Source organism: Amblyomma maculatum, chromosome 1, assembly GCF_055883805.1.
Source record: "Amblyomma maculatum isolate TAMU_Amacu chromosome 1, ASM5588380v1, whole genome shotgun sequence".
Classification (NCBI taxonomy): Eukaryota; Metazoa; Arthropoda; class Arachnida; order Ixodida; family Ixodidae; genus Amblyomma; species Amblyomma maculatum.
Genome location: NC_139344.1, coordinates 245,001,544 through 245,024,938, shown reverse-complemented (window position 1 = coordinate 245,024,938; position 23,395 = coordinate 245,001,544). Strand labels below are relative to the sequence as shown.

Here is a 23,395-nt window from a genome sequence, read left to right as displayed (position 1 = left end):
CTTATATTTTATCATCCCAGCAACAATAGCCAGGGAGCCATGAGGGAGCAGTCTCTCTATGGCAGCCTCACGTCAGCGATTTTACACTCGCTGCCGGGGAACAGCGGCCACCAACGTCGATCACCGTGCCGCCACTCCGCCCACGCCTGCTCTGCAGGCTGGCGGGGCTGCTCGGTTACTTTTGGCAAAGACGGTGCAGTGCTCATGGCGAGCTTGGCTGTTAGTCTGGCGAAACTTCAGCCCATGTACGCCGACGCCTGCGAGGAGGCTTTATCGCCGCCGTGTCTCCCCGCGAAAGAAGCCGCGAAAGGGGTTCCTTTTCGGAGCAGCCCTGCTTCAACATTCCTGATAGCGGACAGGCAGCAAAGCATGACATGACTGAGAAAAGTCTTCGTGTCGCACTTTTCATTTAGGTGCAGACGGCTACTGTCTACAGTTTCGCCACCGTGGTTTGATGATATGTGAGACTACTTTATGAAGTTTTATTGAAACCATTTGATAATCGATTTTCAGAAAGTTAGGACGTTTCCTTCAATCCACTGAAGTCTGCTGAGATCCAGAGTATTTAATTTTTTTTTCCACCACACAAACGTTTAGAGAATGTGGATTTAATAAAAAAATTAGTACATATTGCCGTAGTGTTAAAACTTATTGGTGCCGTCATGTGATCGAGCTCGGGAGACTGGCACGCGCTCATCTCGCTCTCGGAGCTAGCTCGCTCAAGGGTAGGTTAGCCTAGCCATGTCTGCTTTCTACAGCTTGTGCGTGCTGCAGTGCTCGGTGTCACCCGTTAATAATTAGAGGGTATTATTAACGATGCGCCCTTAACGGTGTGCACACTCTCAGACACCCTTATGGTGAGTGGGATATGGCTGTTCCGGTCGCAAAGGAGATGCCCTCTACGCGTGGCAAGCTCAACCGGAATTCAACTACCTTGTTGTGACAGAAGGGGGTAGCCGTTTGGTGCCCAGCTGTCGCCGGTTCCAGCCAGAGTAAGGATCGGAGTCAGAAGTAACAAACAAAACAAACTTTATACACAACAAGGGACGATACAGAACAATACACAAGAACAGTTAAAATGCACAGGCGAGAGAGGTTCACAGAAAACAAACGCAAAGCATGCAACTACAAAGGTATTCAATAACACAGAGGCTTTACAACACAGATCAAACACGAGAGAGTCACATAAACAAACACCAAATTGTTCACCGGGCACTGTTGCAGTCCGACGCCTCGAGAGTCACTATGTGGCCGCCATACAAGACGAGCGCCGCTCCCTCGCAGGTCCGTGGGCTTGCCAGCAGCGGGCGATCCCCGGGAGTCCAGTTGTCGCACTTGCGAACACGCCGCAATCACTGACTGACTGACTGACTACACAAGCGGCGCGGCCTCCATAAATAGGGCGCGCCGCGTCTGTCTGTTAAGGCGCGCCAAGGCTAGCGCGCACACACACATAGCTTCTCTGGTTAGAGCGCTCTCTCTTCCTCCCGTCGAGCCGCGGGTCGTCATTGGCTAGGTCCCATACAATTTTCTGGAGACGTCTGGCATTTTCCGGACGGATGAACCATCGTCATCGCCGGGTAATGAGAAAGAGGGTGACGGCGACGCGTACAAATCTACGCGCTCTCTCGCGCGGGGAAAGAGGTTTTTCTAGAACCTTGTGGAAATTTCGATGCGGCGCCGCGCGGGCCTCGCGCCGCGCCTGCTTGATAAAAATGTGCGCCGATTTCGTGACGCTCGGTAAATCTGTTTCCTTGTTCTCCCGGCTTCTGTGACAGTTTGATGTTGCTTGCTGAGTACATCTCATGCACGAAGAGTTTCTGGGTGCCTCCAGCGTCTGCAGCTACAACCTGTGCACAAGGCGAGCCGCTGCTTGAGAGGCTTCATAGAGTTAATGCAAACCATACTATAGAGCGAAAGCGGCGGCGGGACCTCCATGTAAACTCTCTCTACGATTTTGTTAATCGTGTTCGCAGCAAAGATGGTACTTCGCGCATGGCAACCAGAACTTCCCACGCGACGTTTGGACCAAAAATAGCGCAAATTACGGCGTGGCAACCTGGCAACGTTGGAAAAACGCGGTACCACGAAATATTCTTGAGCTATAGGGAACCAAAGCTGGAGTTTGCTCCGCGACGCCAGCGCTCGGTTTCCAGCGGAGCGGAGAGGAACTACAAAACCTACGCGCATTCGCGCCCGCGCTGCGCGCGGCTGTCTGCGGAGTCTGCGCAGCCTGCTCGCTTGGGAGCGCGTGCTACGTTCAGCCGCGCGTGCACGCGGAGCGGGAGAAGGAGAGTGAGGACGAGGGGGGTTGGTGGGGCGTCTTCGCGCGCAAAGCCGGCGCTCTTTGCCAATGGGATTTCTTAATTTTGCTTTTTTCTGTGCCCCGGCTGACATAGAGGCTGGCTGGAGGCATGTTTTTTATCGGTGCTTTCGAAAGCAAGAAATTATGATTAATTGATCGCCGGACATTGTTTTCAAAGAGCGCTTGTTGGCAGGCTCAGACATAAAAAAAAAAAAAATGAACGCGAATTCGCTACTTGAAGGCGGGAGGCAAACGACAGGTATCTTGAAGGACTTGAGGCGGCACCTCTTGATGCCTCTATCCATGTTCACAGAATGAGGGGTCCAGCCTTCTGGTTGAGAATAACCGATAGGCTTGTACACAGCGACGAGTGCTCCTTCCTTTCCCTTTGTGAATGGTCACTTGAAAGGGGCCTGTTCAGCTCTTTGGGGACAAACGTTTTAGGCAGTGCTGCCGGCGCCGTGGGGCCTGTTTTCGGCGCGTTTAGGATGCGTTCCCTACAAAGGCACAAAGCATGCCGCCTTACCCTTGGGTTCCTGCCGACACCGGCCAGGGGAAGTTCGCTGCTGCGGCGCTGCCGTTCGAAATCAATGACCTATTACCTTTAACGATGAGGGGTTCAACGACTTGGGTCATTCCCCAGAAGCCGAGGCATGCCATTTTTGCGGCAGTTTCCTCTCCACGAGACGAACAGCGAGGAAATGTCTGACGACTTTCCATGCAGACGGGGACATCTCTCCACGGAAACCTTTGTCTTCTTAATTCCACTGTTACGCTGCGCAATTCCTAGTTCAGTTATCTCCTATAGTGAACGCGCAGTTTTGAGCTCCCGAAGCAGGATCGCGTATGAGGATAGGATGATTGACGTAAAGTGATCGCATTAATGACGAATATCTGTTTCTTGAGGCCGACTCGGTTCCATGATGGCTGCTTCGGCACCGCCAGTTAGAGAAGTACGACACACGAACGGTACGAGATATCCCCTCCCCCCCCCCAAAAAAAAAAAAAAAAAAAGAAAGGCCTACAACCATCCCGTTACCGTTTCCACACAAGCTCCGCGAAAAAAGTGCGCCGTCATTTTTTTTTTCATTCTAGTTCGTTTCTTTCTTTCTTCTTCCCCCCTCATTGTTAGAGCGCGACGGTGGCCACAATGCGGTCGGAGGAGGAGAGAAACAACCGAGCGCGCGCGCGCAAACACGTGCTAGAAAGGAGCGCGGAGCAGACGACAACATGCTTTTCTATGCGGCGGCTAGCAGATGACGCGGCCGGGCTGCGCGTAGATTTTGACGGGGTCTCCATGGAGGGCGCTGACGCACAGAGCGGCGCAGCGCCCCCTGGCCCAGGTTTTCTCCCCTATATATGCCACGGAGGCCGCGTGCATCGCACTACGTGCGGTGCGATGCATGGAACGAAGCTGCGGCGCAATTCAATATTGCTAGCTGAATACTCCCTAGTTCGTTTGCCAAGTTTAGGCAACTGTGGGAGCTCGAAGGTTGGTCAAGGTGGTGGCGTGCCCTAACAAGCGAGACGTGAAAAACTGTAGAATTAGAGCCCTAAGGAAGCGCAGGTATGGGGAGATATCCCCATTTGAAGCGAAAGAAAAAAAGAATTTACACACGAAACGGAATGCCCGATCCTTTTCGGCACCTTGTTTTGCAAACATAGTGACACTGTTCTGACACTAGGGTGCCTATGAGATAGTGTTAGATAACGTGGCCTGTATCGAACTGCAGCGGGCAGCGTGTTTTACAGCGCCTACTGACTGAGCAGAACAAATAATGGCATGTCGTGTGAAAGCGGGTGGTTGTGTTGGTTGTGTTCTTTAGCTTCTTGAGCAAAGGCAAGGCCGCACACGCACGGCCCACTGACTCAATCTAGCACAAGCGTTGGCTTCTCTGACGGTTTCGGGCATCCGCTTCGACGGCTCCAATAATCGAATTTCTCATGCGCAATCGACCGAAACGCGACCAAGAAGTACTGTCCACATTGCTGGACACAGGAAACGACTCGAGCAGTATACATGCCGAGTGTATTAAAACACGGTACGTATACAGCATGCGAAACATCACGTAACTATTGCCAGTAGTCCTTTATCAGCCTTTTACCGCTCAAATTTTATAACTGCAAAACATGCAATGTTGAAACATTTTTTTCTTATCTTTAATATATAGTTTAGGTATAATATTTAGGGTTATTTCTGCAAATAAAGTGAAACTAATGAGCTAATTTTATTAGCGAGAACCCACCAATGAGTACACGCAACCATGGGAAAACCTTAATGGAGCACACGAGTGCAGCCTAACCTCTTCGCCACGCTTTACACTTTTACCCTCTTGAGAGGCTCAGCTCCTGATTGCGGTCCCCTCGCCTTACTATACCACGAACCATGACGAGCTGGGCGGCAATCCAGACCGTTCAGCTCCCTGTGAGTGCCCAGCCGCTGTTCCTCTATGCTCCTCGCTTCATGGCTACAAATTTGAGGACGGTGAGGACTGGCTGAGCAGCTAAGACCGGGTCTCTGCGTTTAATACATGGGACTAGGAGCACAAGTTGCCGAATGTTTATTTTGCTCTTGAAGTACGCTTCCAAGATGTGGCTCGAAAAACACGAGTCTAGTATCATCACCTGGAAAGATTTGATGGCTGCTTACAGTCCGGTACGCAACTCTCCGTGTACTGCGGCGGATTTTACGAGGGAAGCGGGCACGGTGTCTACTAGTACCGGTTCGCACATACCACGACTGCCAGTTTCAATTATGCAATGCGGTAATCAGGAGCAAACAGCGCGCTTCGTTTGCTTTTGCCCGCACCGGTACACATGAAGAACTCCGCCGAGCGGCGTCGGCAGTACCATCTCCGCCGCCGCCTTGCGCCATATGTCATGACCATACAGCGACGTGTAACGCACCCCAGTGATCTGCACCTGACTCTATAGGCAGTGGCTCTAGTCTGACCTAGAGTTACTATATAGATTTTATAGTACTTCTAGGCCACCTGCCGGCTGCGGTGAAACCATGCGGCGCAAAGAGAGCGCGACATCCCCACCGAGGATGGCCGCCGAGAGGCTTTGTGCGTTAAGGCGTTTGAGAGGTATTAAGTGCTCTCTAAATTGTTTTCAATATTATTGAGATGCATACTTTAGAATATATTTTCATAATGTCAGCTAATCGCTTCCTAGTGGAACAGCTCATTGAAGAGGGCCCAAACAATACCGGGACTGAAGCGTGAGCCGGAAGACTGAAAAAAAAAAGTAGCAGATTTCGCTACTTCATCGATGACGACGTCGATATATCGAGAGACAACTACTTGTCCATACTAAGCTCAAACTATACGGTGACTGGCCAGATGACATAGCCGCTATCAGTTCAGTTCAGGCGTTCAGTCGTGTCCGACTCTTCGTGACCCTATGGACCATGTCACGCCACGCTTTCCGGTCTCTCACTATCTTCTTAACATCACATAGCTTCATCTGCAATGCCTCGAGAATGCCATCTAACCATCGCGTTCGCTGCCTACCCCTTCTCCGGCGACCCTCAACCTTTCCCAACATCAAATCTTTCTCCAGCGACTCCTCTCTTCTCATCAGATGACCAAAGTAGCTGAGCTTTAACTTTAGAATTTGACCCTCCAATGATCAGTCAGGGTTTATGGTCGACAATATCGACTGATTTGATCTTCTGGCAGTCCAAGGAACTCTTAAGAGTCTTCGCCAGCACCACAATTCAAACGCGTCAATTCTTCGGCGGTCAGCCTTTTTCACAGTTCAACTCTCGCATCCATACATCACAACTGGAAAGACCATAGCACAGGTTATACGGATCTTTGTTGGCAGACTAATGTCTCTGCTCTTTACTAGGCGGTCAAGGCTAACCATTGCTCTCTTTCCCAGAAGCAGGCGTCTCCTAATTTCATGGCTGCAGTCTCCTTCCGAGGTAATCTTGGCGCCCAAGAACAGAAAATCTGTCACAGCTTTCACTTCTTGTCCATTGATGCTCCAGGACTTGATAGGGCAAGACGCCATGATCTTCGTCTTTTTAATGTTCAGTTTAAGCCCAAACTGCTCACTCTCTTCTTGTACACGCATCAGAAGTCTCTTGAGTTCCACTTTCTGCCATTAAAGTGGTATCATCCGCATATCTGAGGTTGTTGATACGTTTTCCAGCAATCTTCACTCCAGCTGAAGACTCGTCCAGACCGGCCTTCCTCATGATGCACTCTGCATATAGGTTAAATAGGCAGGGCGACAGTATGCAGCCTTGCCTCACCCCTTTCTCAATCGGAAACCAATCAGTAAGACCATGCCCAGTTCTGACTGTGGCCTCTTGCCCTTCATAAAGGTTCCTGAGGAGACAGATGAGGTGATTTGGAGCTCCCATCTCTTGGAGAGCTTGCCACAATTTGCTGTGATCTACGCAGTCAAACGCTTAGTTGGACGATAATAGTTGGAAGGTAAGGATATCCCTAGGAAATAATTCGACGACGCCTCTACAAATAATGGATTCGTGCGTTCGATAGACACGAGTTGCCAGAGAAACAGAGAGCTTGCTCTGTTATAACTCTCTTGTAAGGTTCAAGCCATGCCTTAACCCTAAGCATCTTTTTTTCTTTCTTTTTCAGTGCGCGCAGCAGTTATCAGGAGAGCCCAACACTGCGTGACTCGATAGGGTTGCATCATGTGGCGACTCGCCCAGGCTGTCATGTCCTACTCCGATATGCAATAAAAAAAGTACTACTTATATATCTTGTTTTTGGTGTGTTCAGGTAAGTACGGCGATCTAGGTCCAACATGATATATTTTTTTTGTTTGTACTGAAAGAAATTTTCATATGTGATGGGCAGATTTGTTGAGACAAAAGAATAAATCTTAGTTTCACAAGGCACGCCGTACTCCCCCCCCCCCCCCCCCCAACACACACAGAAAAAAAAAATCGTATATCGGAAGAGGTGGAAAACCGCGTTCCTTATAATTCGTAAAGTTGAAAGTTTACTCTTGCAACTTTTACAGCAACTTTTACTGTTAAAAATGCTATAAATATGTATTTTGTTGTCGATGTCGCTGTTTTCTTTTAGAAAAAAAGTATCACGAACCTAGCTCCAGCCCTGACATTGAACTTTTGTCAGTGACATTGAACTCTTTATGATCAGGGTCGTTTCAGCTTTCTACAGAAGATCACCAAGAAGAAGTGCGGCCCTGAAGAGGTATATTGAAAGCGCCTTGAAATCGTTCTGCCGCTTACTGCGGTATTGTGAAACGAAATGGTTTGAACGCTATACGATGCGATCTCAGTTTAGTGAGGTATTGTTCCAAACAGTCGGCGCACTTTAGACATGTGGAAGCACCCGTGCCGCCATAACTCTCGAGAACCTAGCAGCTAGCCACTTTCTCGAAGGACAGCAAAAAAATTATTGCTGCATTGGGAATAATGGAATGTGATCACCGACTGCAGACCAATATTCACGCAAGCATGTTGGAAATTGCGAGGTTCGCGACATTGCTTTGATGGGCAAATCTGTTGTGATGGGCAAATCTGTTGACACAAAGGAATAAATCATAGGTTTACAAGACCCGCCGTACTCCGCCCCCCCCCCCCCCCCCGCACACACACACACAAATCGTATATCGGAAGAGGTGGAAAACGCCGTTCCTGAAAATTCGTAAAGTTGAAAGTTTACTCTTGCAACTTTTGCTGCAACGTTAACTGTTAAAAATGTTATTGTAAGAGTACGTTCAGTCTGAGGTCGGTGTTCTCGTCGAACGTTAAACTAGCGCGTCAGTCTCTTGCGTCTTCTTCTTTGTCAGCCGTCTTCTTCGTAGCACGCGCCTTTTCCACATACGCTTGTCGTTTTTGTCACCGTCGACATTCACCGAGCGTTGGTGTGACACTACACTATAAATATGTATTTTGTTGTTGATGTCCCAATTCTGATTTAGAAAAAAAAAATCATGAACTTAGCTCAAGCAAAGACATTGAACACGGTCGTTTCAGCTTTCACAAGAGATGACCAAAAAGAAGTGCGGCCCTGAAGACGCATCCTGAAAGAGCCTTGAAATCGTTCTACCGCTTACTGCGGAATTGTGAAAGGAGGTGGGTTAAACGCTACGATGCGATCTGAGTTTAGTTAGGCATTGCCCCAAACAGTCGGCGCACTGAGTGCAATGAGAGTGAATGAAAGCTTTAGCCACTTCTCCATTTGAGATCATAACTAGGACAATCTATATGCTATTTTGAACGCACGATGCTATGCTATTTATGATAAGGTATATAAGAGTCCGCTCAGAGCCAGCGCACGATTACGCCTCGTCGAAGTTGCGTTGTAACCTTGACTTTTTCATTTCGTTCTACGGCCTGCCTTAGTACTGCTGACTAAGCGAACGTACTAGTTTTCACACGAGGGTTTGTCCTGCTTAAAGGGCAGCTGCGTCACTTTTCGAGAATTCCGCGATATTCAAGGATTCAAATTTATTGAGGCTGCAGGTAATGCATGTGAAGTGTTTTTGCTCTAGCATTCAAACTGATGGCGTCATCGACGATTAAAACTCGAGCTTCCCCTCACACCACTCAAGGTCTCCAGAGAAGCTTGGTAATGACGTCACGGACGGTAACATCCTTATCCTTGTTCTCGCTCACTTCCAGCGGTGCATTTCCTGACGCCGCCGAACAAAGAAAGGGCTTTGCTTTCGATAGAGTTTTTTTTTTTTTTTTTTACTTTTCAAACCAAATGTTTCTATGCGGGAAATGTACTGGTACCGTCAATGACGTCATCATGCCCCTCCCACCCACAGCTGCGCGGGGCAGAGAAGCCTGATAACGGTCGTGGTTTGAATCGCTAATTGGGCCACTGATTCAAATGCTAGCGCCAAGATATTTCGCATGCTTAAACTGCAAGCTATAAACGTCCGACCCCTCGAAACTCATCGAAATCTAAAACCAGTGCAGTTTCCCTTTAATCGCTTCTGTTGATGAGAAGTTCGGCTATTCATCGAGACATAGAGAAGTGATGTATGTTAAGGGAGCTCACAGCAACTTACTTCAAAAAGAAAAAGCTTAGACAAGCTTTGTTTGTATTGAAAAATGCAAAATACCGATGTAATTCATCTATAACTGAAATATAATTATAAGACAGCAGAGAAAGAAAGCTACATGGCACCGGTGGGATTCGGAACCCACGACCTCAGAATTTCGCAGCCGGCACTTTACCATCTGAGCTCCGCCGATGGCTGCTCAATCTTCTATTTTCGTAGGTTATTACACTGCATGTAACCAATCCTTGAGAGCGATCACTGGCACCACCCTCATCCGCCGCGGAGGACATGGAAAGGCCTGCTTTACCGCTATAGTATCGCGTGGTGCGTAATTTAACTGGGAGGCTGTGAACTGTGCTAAAACCCTCTTATGCTACCTATATGATGTCGAGGTTGCCAGAATCCATGCCTTCGTCCAACCAATCAGCAAACCAATCTGACAGTTGCTGCACCCAGTCGTTTCCTTAAAAGTGTTTTTCAATTTTCGCGCGTTTCTTGTAAGCGCGTGTTAAATGAGTGCTTGACGTCCTGCATTGTTTAGATACTATAATTAAACAAACATGTCTTGAAAGTAAGGCGAGCAGCAGTTAGGCACTATGTCAGCGCGCTGCTACTTTGAAGATGCACAACCAACTACCTGCATTTGTAAAATTCCTTAAGCTGAAGAATTTCTTGATGCACACGACGGAATTTCCGGAGAGCAGAAGTACATACTTTACGGAACACGGGGCATGCGAATAAGAACCGGTAGCAGATAATAGATAATAGATCCAAGATTGGTCATCGCCATCATCAACAACCACTTAGGCACGTTTTTTAGGCTTCGCCATGAACCTAAACTTAATGAGCATGCTATGTTTAATATTGTTACGGAGGAACAAAGACGAAGTAGTTGAAGGACAGAGGTGTGCGTGTTGTCCGAAGTGGGATCGCGTGGGAACGTGCGCTGGTCTGTGACACCATGTTCCTGTTCTATTGGACACGTGCACGTACCTTAGTTGGACGGGCACGGACAGATTCCCTTGCTAATTATATTCAAAATTTACAAACTTTCAAATGTTTTGCGTCGTATTTCTTTTCTTTCATTCAGTTTTGTGATGATAAACCTTAGGTTTTTGTTTACTTGACAATTATTTTATTCACAGATTCGGTATATGCAGGACACTAGGCACTCCACACTGAACCCTGGCCAATCCCCCTTCGTGGGCACGTGCCATTTATGAAGGCAGAAGAAGAAGAAACGGAGCCGGCAGCTTGCGGACGTCATCGTACTGCAAGTATTGTTGTGAAAAAAATAGGCTGAGGGCAGCTGAACCGTCGTGGACTTCCGTCTCCTGCAGTACACGTCAACTCTGGTGACTCGGGTGCTGCTATCTGATGAGTCATGGACGCCCCATGTGAGCAGACAGCACCACCGAACAAGATGTGTGCTGACGACGCTTCCGATGAGCAAGGGCCATCGTTGAACCAGGACTGTGCGGTGGGGAACTCGGATGGCCAGAAAGCCTTACCGAACCGGAACTGTACTGGAGACGACTCACGTATGCAGATAGAATTGTGTGACCAGAACACCGCCGCGGAGCTTCCGTTTGAACGGGCAGCTTCGCCAAACCAGAACATTGGCAAGAATGACTCGTGCCGGCAACCAGCATTACTGGACCACAATTATGCCAGAAACGATTCCTGTGGGCAGCGCGTGCCACAAAGCCAGAACTGGGCCGGGCGTGATTTCTTTCCTTTCTGACGTCACATCCCTCCACCTTCGCTCTGGTTCGTGCCCGGGCTCCACCTATATCCCTACTGCAGTGGTCTTACATGGCCACCGTACGAACCCTGTCGGCAGTATTGGAAATGAGCCTACTATGGTTGCCCTATAGGGTATGTTCCCCAAGACACGAAACCTTATCAGCATCATTGTTCAGTGACTGAAAAAGCACCCTCAGAACAAGAGGCTGCCAGTGATGTAAATGGGAGCGATGGTGCTACTCCAATGGATGCATCGCTTAGTAGTGGTTTCCCTACCCAGTATACGCCCTCAGCCACGACAGATTTGCAGTACTTCATGCAGTCACGGAAGAAAGACCCTTAGATCAAGAGCCTGCCAGCTTCGTTGACGGTAGCCATGAAGCTATGCCGATGGATATCTCGCCTTGTGTAAGCTCCCTGTGAACGTTGATACAAGCTGTGCATCAACAAATGATGAAGAAACACCGGCACTAAAACGCACACCTCTGTCCTTCAAATACTTCATCTTCGTTCGATCCTCCGCGACAATATTATAGATAATATCGTTGCTAATGTTGCAGTCGAATGGCAAAGGTATTGGTACTGCGTTCCGTAAATTGAATTATGTTTGTATGTCAAATATCCGTAGTAAAAACCAGAAGAAAAAAATTAAAAGCCGAAACTTATGATCAACCGTTGTATGAACCTTGAAAATTCTGTTTAATATAGACCATCGGCGGACAAAATTTAATCTGCACTTTGTCTCTCGCCATCAATGTTGAAGGTTTGTTATATATGCATAAAACACTAATATAAATGTCTCTCCTGTATTTTATTCCTCGTCATTTCGCTACCGTGGTTCAGGCCACCTGTTTCATACCTGGATGAAGAAGATACATTTGCTGGCCCTTCCAATGCTTTGCAGTCCAGTGTAAACTGTCGTGAAATTCCGAGTCTATTGCATATTTAATTTTTTACACCCACGCCGCACCATTCTGTTCTTTTTTTTTTTTTTTTGGTTCTCGATAATGCTTCGGAATACGTCCTTTCAGTTACTTGCGCAGGCAACATCATCAGGGAATCTGAAATTACAAGTTTAATACCTTTTGTCCCCAACGCTTACTTAATCCACTCCTCTCAATGTTTCCTGCCTATAAGCATGCAATGAATAGTATATATACTAGTAGGCACGGCAACTTCCATTGAGCGGCCGTAGTTGCTAGAGAGATCGCCTCCTGGCCTGATACTTTTCTAGACTTGGATTTTGTTACTTTCGTAATGGAGGACCATGCCGGCTGCAAGAGACACTATAAATATTTCGGAGTAACTTTTCCTATGCCTCGTCTACATCGTGCATAATTCCGGAATGCTTGCTTTACTACTAAATTTCGACTCAGTCAAATCCTTTCTCGCAGACTAAAGGCTATAGACCAGCATCAGTTAGTTTAGCTCATTTACAGGAAAACATGAGAGTTTGGCTGCTATTCTGTTTTGACGACGTGTTGGACGTGAGGATCGGCGGCGATATAACTGGCGGCTGCTCACATTTACTGAAATGAAAAAGGGGGAATGGTAGGAAAACTTTTTTTGGCGTTCGCTGATGCATTGATAAAGCGATTAATTTAGGAAGTCATTTTTATAATATGTCCGCAGGTACTGCTGTTCCGAATGCATTAAAAACCATTATTGCCATCAGCGTGACTACCATGACGATGACGATGGCGATGTGGGTGATGAAGGCGTGCTACGAGCATGGATCTTTGCTTTCCTAGCGATTTATATTGGTTCTCATGGTGGCCCCACCCGCAACCTCTATTACACGAATGGCCAAAATGCACTCCTATAGTATCTGGCTTCTACGTGGTCACGGGCCACCAACCACCGCGGGTTCGAGCGTCGCGCGAGCCAAAACCCTGATCAGCCGTCACCACGCGCACACTGAAATACCTCAGCGCGCACTCAACCTCTGTAGGGAGGAGAGCGCTTCGCTGCAGAAACACAAGTCTGCTAGTTGGCACAGAAGACGTTTATTCAACACCGTCCTCCAGCGGTACACAAACATTCAGTCACCGCGTCCCGGGAGCACGCGAGGAGCAAGGCTCCCCTGAACGTACGCAGTGACAAAGAATGCACGCCGCAAGCACGCAAGGGGGTGCTGTGATCTCTCTCTCTAAGTGACCAGAGGGTTCCTTTGAGAGCGAGTGGGCAACCACCACAAGGTACGCCTGTCATGGATCGTTGGATCACGATCGACATGCTCGAGCTTCGCTCTCAGGTACGACCCGGAGCGGGCGAACTCGAGTACACACTGGTCTTCGCGGACAAAGGCCGGCATACAACAACAGTAGTGTACGCACCTTGCGATTTCTCGGAGGGGTCTCTCTCTGGGCTCCGCTCGGACTGTTGCGCGAGCGCGGCCGTCGAAGCGGTGCCGTGTTCCCGCCAAAAGGTGCCAATGAGAACAGCCACTGGGACGCCAGGACAGAGCTGTGGCCGAACGGCAGTGACAACTCGTCCGAACATCTCTCCACCGCCTCCGGCGCGAGAAAGGGAACGAAGAGAACAACCGGGCACGGGCGGCGGCCGCTCAAAGTGCAGCCACGGCAAGCCCGAATCCCACAAGTATGGCTTTTTTATTCACAGTCATTTATTTTCGGTAATTTTCATTTCAATATCTTCGCGATTTGTGGTGCCGCCAAAAGCGTAAGCCCATCGTGAGCGCTTCCAGACGGCGCCATGTTTGATCATATTTTGAAACCTTGGGCGAATTGCCTGCACCATACTCTTCAACATAGGCCCACATAGCGATGGCTGCGCAAATTAAAGCAATATGTCATCTAGTGCATGCGTCGTTCGCCAACGATTTCAGGCAGGATGCACTGCTACTGTAGCTGCAGATGCTGTTTGGACTTCTCAAAAGTTGACTGCCTTGCAGACGAGGACTTCGTAGTCGGTGTAGCGATGCTCTTCGCCGCCGTAGGTGACTATCGCGCAGCGCTGAGAAGGCTGTAGCCTGCCGACAGTCTTCATTCCCTTGTAGAGAGCGCGTGCAACGTAGAGCGGCTCTCCATCAGAGGTCATGCCCCCTTGGATAGCTCCGTTCGGCACTGCGCCATTAGTAGCCGGCTGCCACTCCAGGCATGCACCATCGGACACGAGCGCCTGCGAACCATAGTTACAACGAGGTGTGTGATTAAACTGGCTCTGATTGGTAACAAAGGGTGTCATCGATCAAACGACGTGAGAGGCGGCAATAGGGTCTGAAGAACCAAGTCACCTCATTTCATTTTCACATTTGGAGGCGTTCTCATCTAATAGGCGAAACTGCTGAAATAGCGAGCTTCACTTGATTTGTCGCGCTTTTCGATGAGCCATTTGCTGTAGCCGTACTGCTACTCTCTGCTGAGCTTGTTTTGAAAGCTTACGCGCTGCATTTTTATAATTGTAGTGGCCCACAAATCGAGAACAAGTTTCTCAGTAACCCCAACGTCACCTACATCGCAGATGAGCGCCTGGGAACCAGAGTTAACACGCGGTGTGTTATTACACTGGCATGAAGTAGTCATGAAGTCAGTAGGTTCTGAAGCTGAAAGTTACCTAATTTTTCTAATTTGGAGAAGTTCTCATCTTCATAGTTGATATCGGAGAATTAGCGAGCTTCACTTTATTTGTTGCGCTTTTCGTTAGACATTCGTCGGAGCTTTAGCACTCCCACCTGCTAAGTTTACTCTGATCGCTAAACTTCTACGCTTTGACGCAAGTAGCGGCCCACAAGGCGAGTAGAAGATTCGAATTAACCCCAAACGGGGCCTGCAAGTGGAGGAAAAAAAGAAGCATTCCGAAGTAACCAAATGACGCAGATGTGACAATAACACATGCGCCATCATAAAACGCCCGCCCTGGTGGTTCCCGACCGCCAACAAATCAAGACACTATTGAATTCAGGACATGCAATCTCTATCTGTACAGAGCTTGGACCTATCCAAACGCTGTCACAAAAACCAAGCTTAAAACCTTTTGCGTTTCTTAAAAAGAAAGAGAAAGGAATGGTCAGTCTAGTAGTACTCCTCTCCCGGATACTTGAGTGCCGTGCCGGAGAGGGTAGGTAAGGGGGCCGGTTGAAACAATTAAGTGATAATGAAGTGACCTGAGAAAGGAATACACATCCTCGTAGGTTTACAAGCCTTTCGTATGCCATTCCATTTCCGTAATCAGGCCGATGGCACTCTGTTAGGCCTGACTGGTTGTCTGACTGACGCGAAACGAAAGGTTGCATGGGACCTGCGTCGCGGTGCGCTACACATCTTCATCTGATTTTAACCCGATCTTTCATCTTTATGGAAACACTTTTGTGCCACATTAACATTCACTCTTTTGGGGAACATGTCTCTGTGTCTGTCCTGAGGACTGACGGCGCACTATTGCTGCGTAGCTAGGAGGCGAGCTTATTCGTGTTATTCACGTGAGCATGGACGAAAGCGAAGGAGACGAAGAGGAAGCAGTTTATGAAGGAGGAGACAGACGCGATAGAAAAGATGCGGACAGCACTTTAACCGTGTACGTGCTAAAAGAAGGCGAAGTTCATAATGTGGTATCGTTAGCTGTGTTTGTTTTCTTGGCCTTTTTTTTTTAAATATTAATTTCTTCAATTTTTCTGCTTACGTATTTCGTTCATCTATATTCTTTATTTTATTATCTTCCATCATTTTCTTCTTTTTTTTCTTTCAATCTCACTATAACTTGTGATTGCATCACGCATTCACTAGGTCCACCAGCCCGCCTCTGCTCCTCGCAGGACAAAGGCATTTGTGGTCTGTGGATAGCGTGCTTATGTGGCATTCCGAAGGTCCTCATTTCAATTGCCACCCCCAACAAATTTTTTTTTTCGATTTCAGCTCATTCACTTTCATTTGGTTACATGAATCTTCTTTTCTTCCTTTCTCTCCTGATAAGAAATAAGGTTGCAATAAACCACTCCCCTTATATATCTCCTGCAATAACATGCCACACAAGACATCATCGTGGCTCACTGACACCCTATTATGCTGGAACTGACACGTTTACGTTTTCCTTTTTCCCTCGGACAGTATCAGACTGAAACAATATTTTACAGATGGCTATACAGAGCGACTAACATTGTATAAATCTGTAACACTTTTTTGTCTGTGTTGTTTGCACTTCGTATGCATCTTGCCCCCTCCCCCCCCACCCCTGCTTGGACCCAAGGGTCTGCAGTATGTAATAAATAAATAAATAAATAAATAAATAAATAAATAAATAAATAAATAAATAAATAAATAAATAGTCCTTAAAAATTTGGCACTAATCCAAATACTTTACCTATTTCTGAAGTGGCTGCGCATCAACATAGTCCTCGAGCCATATAGAAATAAAATAAAATTCCTATAAACGAAATCCATCACATATTTAGAAGAAGTCTTCATAGGCCTGGTTTGGGAACAAGTATAGTTAAGAGTTGATGGAGAATACCTCTGTTAACAGCAATTTTCTCTTGACATTGCTAAGCAATCCAGGCAACAACTCAGAAATGATGAATGATCTAGACAGGCAAAGAAGAACGGAAGGCCTAAACATTACTATGCAGGAGACTAAAGAATCGATCAACAACTTCGGAAAGAAACAGTAGTTTACGACATGTATAGCGAGGGGCCGAAGGTGGTAGGCGAATGCGTCTATTAAAAAAAGGTAGTGGCAACAGGTCTGAACCAAGAAGGGAAAACATTGAGTTGAAAAGTTTGAACTGGAGCGCGTTTGGGAAGAGCTTTCAGATTACAAATGGCAGCTTGCCAGTTTCCCTCAAGGGGAAAATATATAGCAGGTGTATCTTAATGTTACTGTTCCATGGGGCAGAAACTTGGAGGCTATCGAAAAGGGTTGAACTTAAATTAGGGACAGCGCAGAGGGCTGTGGAGTGGAAAATGGTATAGTGTAATGGTAACAAAAAGAGAACACGAAGAGTGGGTTTGAAGACAAATGCCAGTTAATGGCATTTAAGTTGAAATCAAGAAGAAATGGGTATGGGCAGGGGATGTAACACAAAGCAACAAGATCGATGGTCGCTAAACGTGGATACTATGACAATGCAAACGTGGCAAGGGGCGACAGAAAGTTAGGTGGGCAAATGAGATTACGAAGCTCGTGGAAATTACATGGTTGCAACTGGTCCAGGACAAGGTTAGTTGTTGGGGGAATAAGGGAGAACCGTTTGCCCTGCGGTGAGTGTAGAAAGGCTGATGAAGAACTGTAATGTCACGTAAGCTAAGAGAAATTTGGTCGCCGGTTGTAACTTGGTGCTCCAGGTAATGACGTCACTGTCTCACTTAACCAATCTGAGGTTTTCGTACTATGCTCGGCGCTCAGCAACTACAGGTTTCATTGATCATTAGCCATATAATAGCGCGGCTTCTGTGAGAGCCAGTGGGAACACGTTCCGCGCTAATGTTGCCCCCTAACGAATCGTGGGCGCACCTGCAAATTTTTATTTCAAACAGTGTGCACGCTGGCCAGAAAACTTTCAGCACACAGTTGCGAAAGAATAGATCGGATCGCTGACCAGTCGTAGGCAGTGAGTCCCTTGGATAAGCGGCACCCAAGGTGCTTGCAGCATATCTAACAAGTAGTGTGATTGTCAACTCCAAGGAATACCGATAACAAAAAAACTTCTTTTTTGAGCATGGATGTAGTGTGCGGACGGAATTCAGTACGGGCGAATGAAACTGCTCAAAAATGCGCTTTCGTCACAACTATTTAACGCTCGGCCGACTACATTCGCAAATTGGTCCCCTGGAAGCAAGAAAAATGTTATGGAACGAGAACATTTTGTCTATAAGTTTTGTGAACAAGTGTTTTAATGAGTCGCGCACCCTAGTCTCTAGTCTTACCGCAATACCTTTCGCGGTGTTTTAAACATGCTGCGCCTTTGGAACGGCGTTTCAGACTTTCAGAATCCGTTTTCGGATGATGGTATACCGTGAAATCATAAAACTTCCCTGAAAACAGTGTTGGTCTATAGTGATTTATAGATATCGCGAGGAACATTTAACTTAGTCAAAATTTCAGCAGTGAAACAGGAATTCCGAAATAAGGAAATTTACTCCAAAATATTGATAAGCGGCTTTACAGCCGCGGCATAGCCTTCCATAAAAAAAAAAGCGACAAAATTCTATCTTGGACTAGTGTTAGGCCGGGAGACAATCTCTTCAGTACTACGGCCCCTTAAAGGAGGCGGCTGTGCCTAACAGTATATATTCTATTCATTATGTGCTTACAGGCAGGAGGCATTCAGATAACTTGATTAGGTAGCTTTGGGGATAAAAGCAAGTAATTCAGTAATTTCTGATTCGCTGGTGATGTTGCTTGGGTAAGCAACTGAAAGGAAGAAATCCGAAGTAGGAAAGAGAACCCACAAAGGCAAATGAAAATGGTGGTGCATGAGAGTAAATAGTAAAATGTTCGATAGTTTCGGAAGATCACTACAGTTTACACCATACTGCAAAGCATCGGAAGGGCCAGCATATGTATCTTTTTCAGGCAGGTATGCAAAACCTAGCAGCCTGGACCATGGGGAGTGAATGACCTAGACAAAAAAATGGCAGAGGCATTTAAGACTACTTATGAGTGATAATGTAAAACAGTTATGTTACTTTGTAAACTGCCGGTCATGCATGCTGCGTTACATAATCGCTTAGTTATAAGTTATGACTGAGAGTAATATTTGTGCAAATTATACCTTAATTTTATCATGTTAACAGGACACAAGCCTGAGGCTTGCGACAATATTACTTTACCAACTCTTGCCCCTTCGCCGTCAGGGAAATTTTATTGCTGATAGCGTCCCTCCATTGAGGTCTGTTTTGCAGGGAACAAAGAGCAAAGAAAAATATGATGGACCCTTAATCGTCGCTTTTAAGGGTATATAACACGATAGCGTTAATTGTCCCCATCTACGTCTCCCCTTGCGATACCTCTTTCGCGTATATGCAGTTTCTACAAGATGAATTAGCACTCTTTAATTCGTGCTTCTGATAGCTTGAACATTATTATAAGCATACAGCGGTAAGATATCACGTTATACGCCTACCAGTCGTAGGTGACGACCTGGCATAAAGGACCGCTTTAACCGAGCCATATGAACGAGCTCGCGTGTCCCTGGAGTTGCCTGCCTGACTCGACATCCAACTGTACGGTTGATTCAAATATATTCCACCTTCCCACTACAAATGAGCAACCCTAGTTGGCAGCTCCTGCCAACTTTATGCCATCACGTGGTCGTCGAACAAACCATCGAAGAATCAGTGCCCGGCCATGAATCAGCTGCCAGCTACAACCTGCCATCTCCATGCCCGTCATTTTTCGCTCACAACACGGACGCCGGCGCCGGATTTTCTTGATAACGAGGCATTTAAAGTTGTCGCGTTAAAATGTCTCCAAATTGCCAAACAAATAGCTCAGAAAGTGAAAAGTCAAGGGCCGTCCACACGGGCGGAAGAGAACAAAGTGATGGCATCGGCATTGCTTGCACAGACCAGTCCCGTGAGGGTCCACTAAATACATTAGAGGAGAGAGCACAACCATCTGAGTCGGATATAGCCTATTAGTATATATACCTCCATGCCATCAAGTTTCGTTCATGGCTGCTGCCGGCGCTCATGGCGGTGCCGCATCTGCAGACTAGTCAACCGTGCATATATAGGCTAAATCATATAGGAGCTATAGGAGCCTATAGTTGACCGAAATTATTACCGAGGCCTCCACTCTGGCGTCCTTCATGGCCTGAGTCTCTTCGGTACATTAAGCTTCTCATACCACCGTCTATAGGAGCCAATTCACGCATCAAAATCGAAGCTCTCTGCTTACACCCACCTGACTTGGACCACTGTTTCATGAGAGGTACGTAAGCGGCAAGCGGCTGAACAGAGCTGCAAGATTCTTTCATTTGCACACCTGGCATTTGCCACCATCACGGCGTGTGTTTTGCTGCCGACTCCGCGATGCGCGATTCTTCCCGCGCTTGTGATCGCAACTTCGGTATAAATAGGCGATCATATATATATATATATATATATATATATATATATATATATATATATATATATATATATATTGTGAGCCTTCTGTGGACCTTCTTTCATTTGTACATGCCATGATCTTCTTCTTTCATTTGTACATACCATCATCATCGTCCTGCGACGCCGGCTCCGGCGCGCGCCTGGGTTCGTGATCGGATTAAAACGCTAGACAAGGCTTGGCTGTCCTTGCCGTCACGACCTCGCCATCTCGACCTAGCCTTCTTTTACAATATATATATATATATAGCGGAGGCTGCAGCAGCGTGATACACAATACATGTAAAACAGTGAACAAAATGGAGAACTCAAGTCATTGCGCTAACCTGGTAGTCCCGGTATTTGTGTTCCTTTTTGTCGTGGCCCACGTAGCAGTAGGCGAGGATGGTGAGCACCTTGCCAGGTATCACATTGCCCTCGTGCACCGCGCGCCCAACATAGGTGATCTCGCCTCCGGTGTCGTCGCCTCCGGGCACCGCGTTTACCGGGATGTTGCCTTCTTTACAGGTCACCCAGACGCATGGCGACTTGTAGCTGATCGCTGTAAGGCAATTTCAAAAACCCCATCACATGTGTTGGTGAGAACTTTGCGTATTGCAAAGCTACTGAAAGTAGAATCATCTAAAAATTGCTGTTTTCGCGTTGAGCAGCTGTTTTTCGAGTACTCAACAAGATGCACACGTTTCAGTGTCGCGAAATGCAAGATGATCTTGTATAGAAGTTTCTAAGCGAATAACATCTTGAGTCTAAATCAACTCGGGCTGCTTTGCTCGTGGGACATGCACCACCGTTCACGCAGGCTCCCAAACAAATGCGACTGGCACTTATAGTATATACATAGTTGTCGAACAATAACTACTTATTCAACACCCTGCTGAACATATCAAACTATGACTGCCGGAATATGGCTTCACTTGATGGTACCAATATTTTAGAGGACATAATTTTTTGCGGTTTATAGTGAACAGGTTACTGTTCTGGTAAACTTTTTGTATCGCTGGCGTTAAAAGCATACTCAACCCACGTCGTATGTTATTAGCTGTGTAATAGATGCCGGTACACTGTGGACACGACGGCCACTTAGTTTGCTAGAAAGAAATAATCATATTCGTTTCATCAGAAGTCTTAATTCAACGTATTATAAGAAGCTACTAACCCTTGGTCAAGCTTGTGTTCGCTGCGCCCATCTTTGTCGAAGAAGCACAGATAACTGATGCATGCAGTACAAATAAATCGCATTCATAAGGCCAATATTCATGTTATGGATATGATTATTTTTTATCTCCAGGTGCTACTTAGATGCAGAATATCCGACGCTTGACCCCACCGATGTGCATGCTTTCCGAAATGCGCGATGTTGGCGTTGCTTTGTTGGCTACCAAGTCGTTGCTCGCTTCCCTGTCCCCTGAGTAGGTGCCATAAAGTAATGCCGAAGCATCACTAGAGTCCCTCTTAAGCCATTGAAAAAACAGATACCCAGCGTAACGTGTGCGTCATTGCGCGTCTGTTTTGAAGCGACGTATTATTCAAATATGCTGAATTATCCGGAGGAAAGAGGAGGAGAAAAGGAGGCGGAAGGCAGGGATGTTAACCAGAAATAATTCCGGTTGGCTACCCTGCACTGGGGAAGGGGAATGGGGGGATTAAAGGGGGAGGGTAGAAGAAAAGAGGAGGGGAGAAAGTCACAGTTTGTCAATCAGGCTAGTCACTCAGAAAAAGCGAAGTGCCTTGTAGGCTTTGAGCGCAGATACATTTTGTGGCCTTGGTCCCAAGATCTTCCCTTCCGTTAAGGGGGGAGCTTCCAGACGATCCAATGCAGCACGCAGCGTATGTCTTTCAGCTTGTAGAACTGAGCGCAACTGATAGCGCATGTCCGAATGTTATATCTGGTTACGGGCTCAGCGAGGCCTTGGACACCGGGACACGGAGTATTGGGATGACGGGTGCTGTGCAGCACTTGTTGCTGACATATAAACGAGGGACCCGAGAAAGAAATAAAATATAAACAAGCAAATAAATAAAAAAAAATTATCGTTTCAGGAAACGAATGTAAAAAGAAAATAACGAGTGAACAAAGACGCATTTTTGTGATTTGAATCAGCAATCTCATAATGATGGCTCAGTAGATAGAGCGCTTGTATGAAATCGCACAAATATTCTAGCACGTTAGTTATACTAACGGAAGGAGCGGCTTCACGATCTGAATTTGGAGCATACACCGCGTCCAATGCTCTCACACTTAAGGACTAGAATGGCAAGCGCTTGTACGTACTATTTCGACAATACGAATAAGCAATATATCCAACAGCCACGATGGATCTGTTTAGCCAACAAGAAAAATGCATCATGAAGCAAGAAAGTAATACTTACATCCGTAGTTCGCCATTGTTTATAAGCAGTGGTGGTACGGCCTTCACTACCACTATAATTTCCCTACCGAAGCGAGGCCTATATATACGGCTGCACAGTCAATGAGATTCACCAGACATTGCTAGAGATAAGCGAACCATGATCTCGCTATGATGGTGGGATTAGGGCCGAGGTGTATGCGTGCAAAAACGGGTCACCTCACTATTGTTTTAGGACAAAGGGTTTTACATCTCACTACATCTGTTTTTATAACGTGGAAAACATATTCTGAATGTATCGGCCGATGATCGGCGGTCGCTAGGGGTGACGGTGTGGGTTCCAAGATAGGATAAACATTGCAGTGGGGAGCACTGTCTCGAGGAGATAACACGAGGGAATTTGTGCAGGTGATGTGGCCGCTGTTGACGCAGAAAAATGCGAATTGCAAATCAATTGGAGATGTCCTTGGCCCGTAGCCGACGTACAACAATCAGGACGCTATATTTTCCGTGTAAATGTAATGCATTTGTGGAGTGTTCTTGCTGACCGATTGCAATTAGCGTCCCTTCATAAACATGTTCTGTTCTATGATTTGTGCTCCTATGATTGCCAAGACTGTGCTTAGCAAAAACCTCTTAAGCGTTGCATGCCTGCTGGGGGGAGGAGGGTGGGGGGGTTAAATACGATTTTAACCTTATTAGCCTCAAAATTAGTTGCATATATACTTGGGTGCAATGTTTTTAATAGTGAATTTGTTTTTTCTTTTATTTCATTTTAAAGTACTGAGACACAGAGATTCAGTTCTGTGTTGATCGCACGAAAGAGCTGTACTTTATGCATGTACTTTATGATAACCTTCAACGTCCAGGCAAGAGAAGAGTAAATTAAATTTTCTCCGTCGGGGCTC

The 23,395-nt window shown here is 46.7% G+C and overlaps 1 protein-coding gene across 2 annotated transcripts in view; it reads right to left on the bottom strand.

Annotated features, from left to right (window-relative positions):
- The window catches only part of LOC146206127 (pfs47 receptor-like), a 66,493-nt gene extending 43,859 nt beyond the window's left edge, over positions 1–22,634 (bottom strand). Inside the window, exons 1-3 of one of the 2 annotated variants that reach the window (XM_084590757.1) lie at positions 22,510–22,634; positions 20,466–20,680; positions 13,074–14,215 (exon numbers count right to left, since the gene is read on the bottom strand). In XM_084590757.1, coding sequence (XP_084446883.1) covers positions 13,967–14,215; positions 20,466–20,680; positions 22,510–22,525 — 480 coding nt within the window. In that variant the 5' untranslated portion in view covers positions 22,526–22,634 and the 3' untranslated portion in view covers positions 13,074–13,966. Of the gene's footprint in view, positions 1–13,073; positions 14,216–20,465; positions 20,681–22,509 lie in introns of those variants that run through there. The other variant, XM_084590758.1, reaches the window with a different exon arrangement.
- Positions 22,635–23,395: the final 761 nt, after the last annotated feature.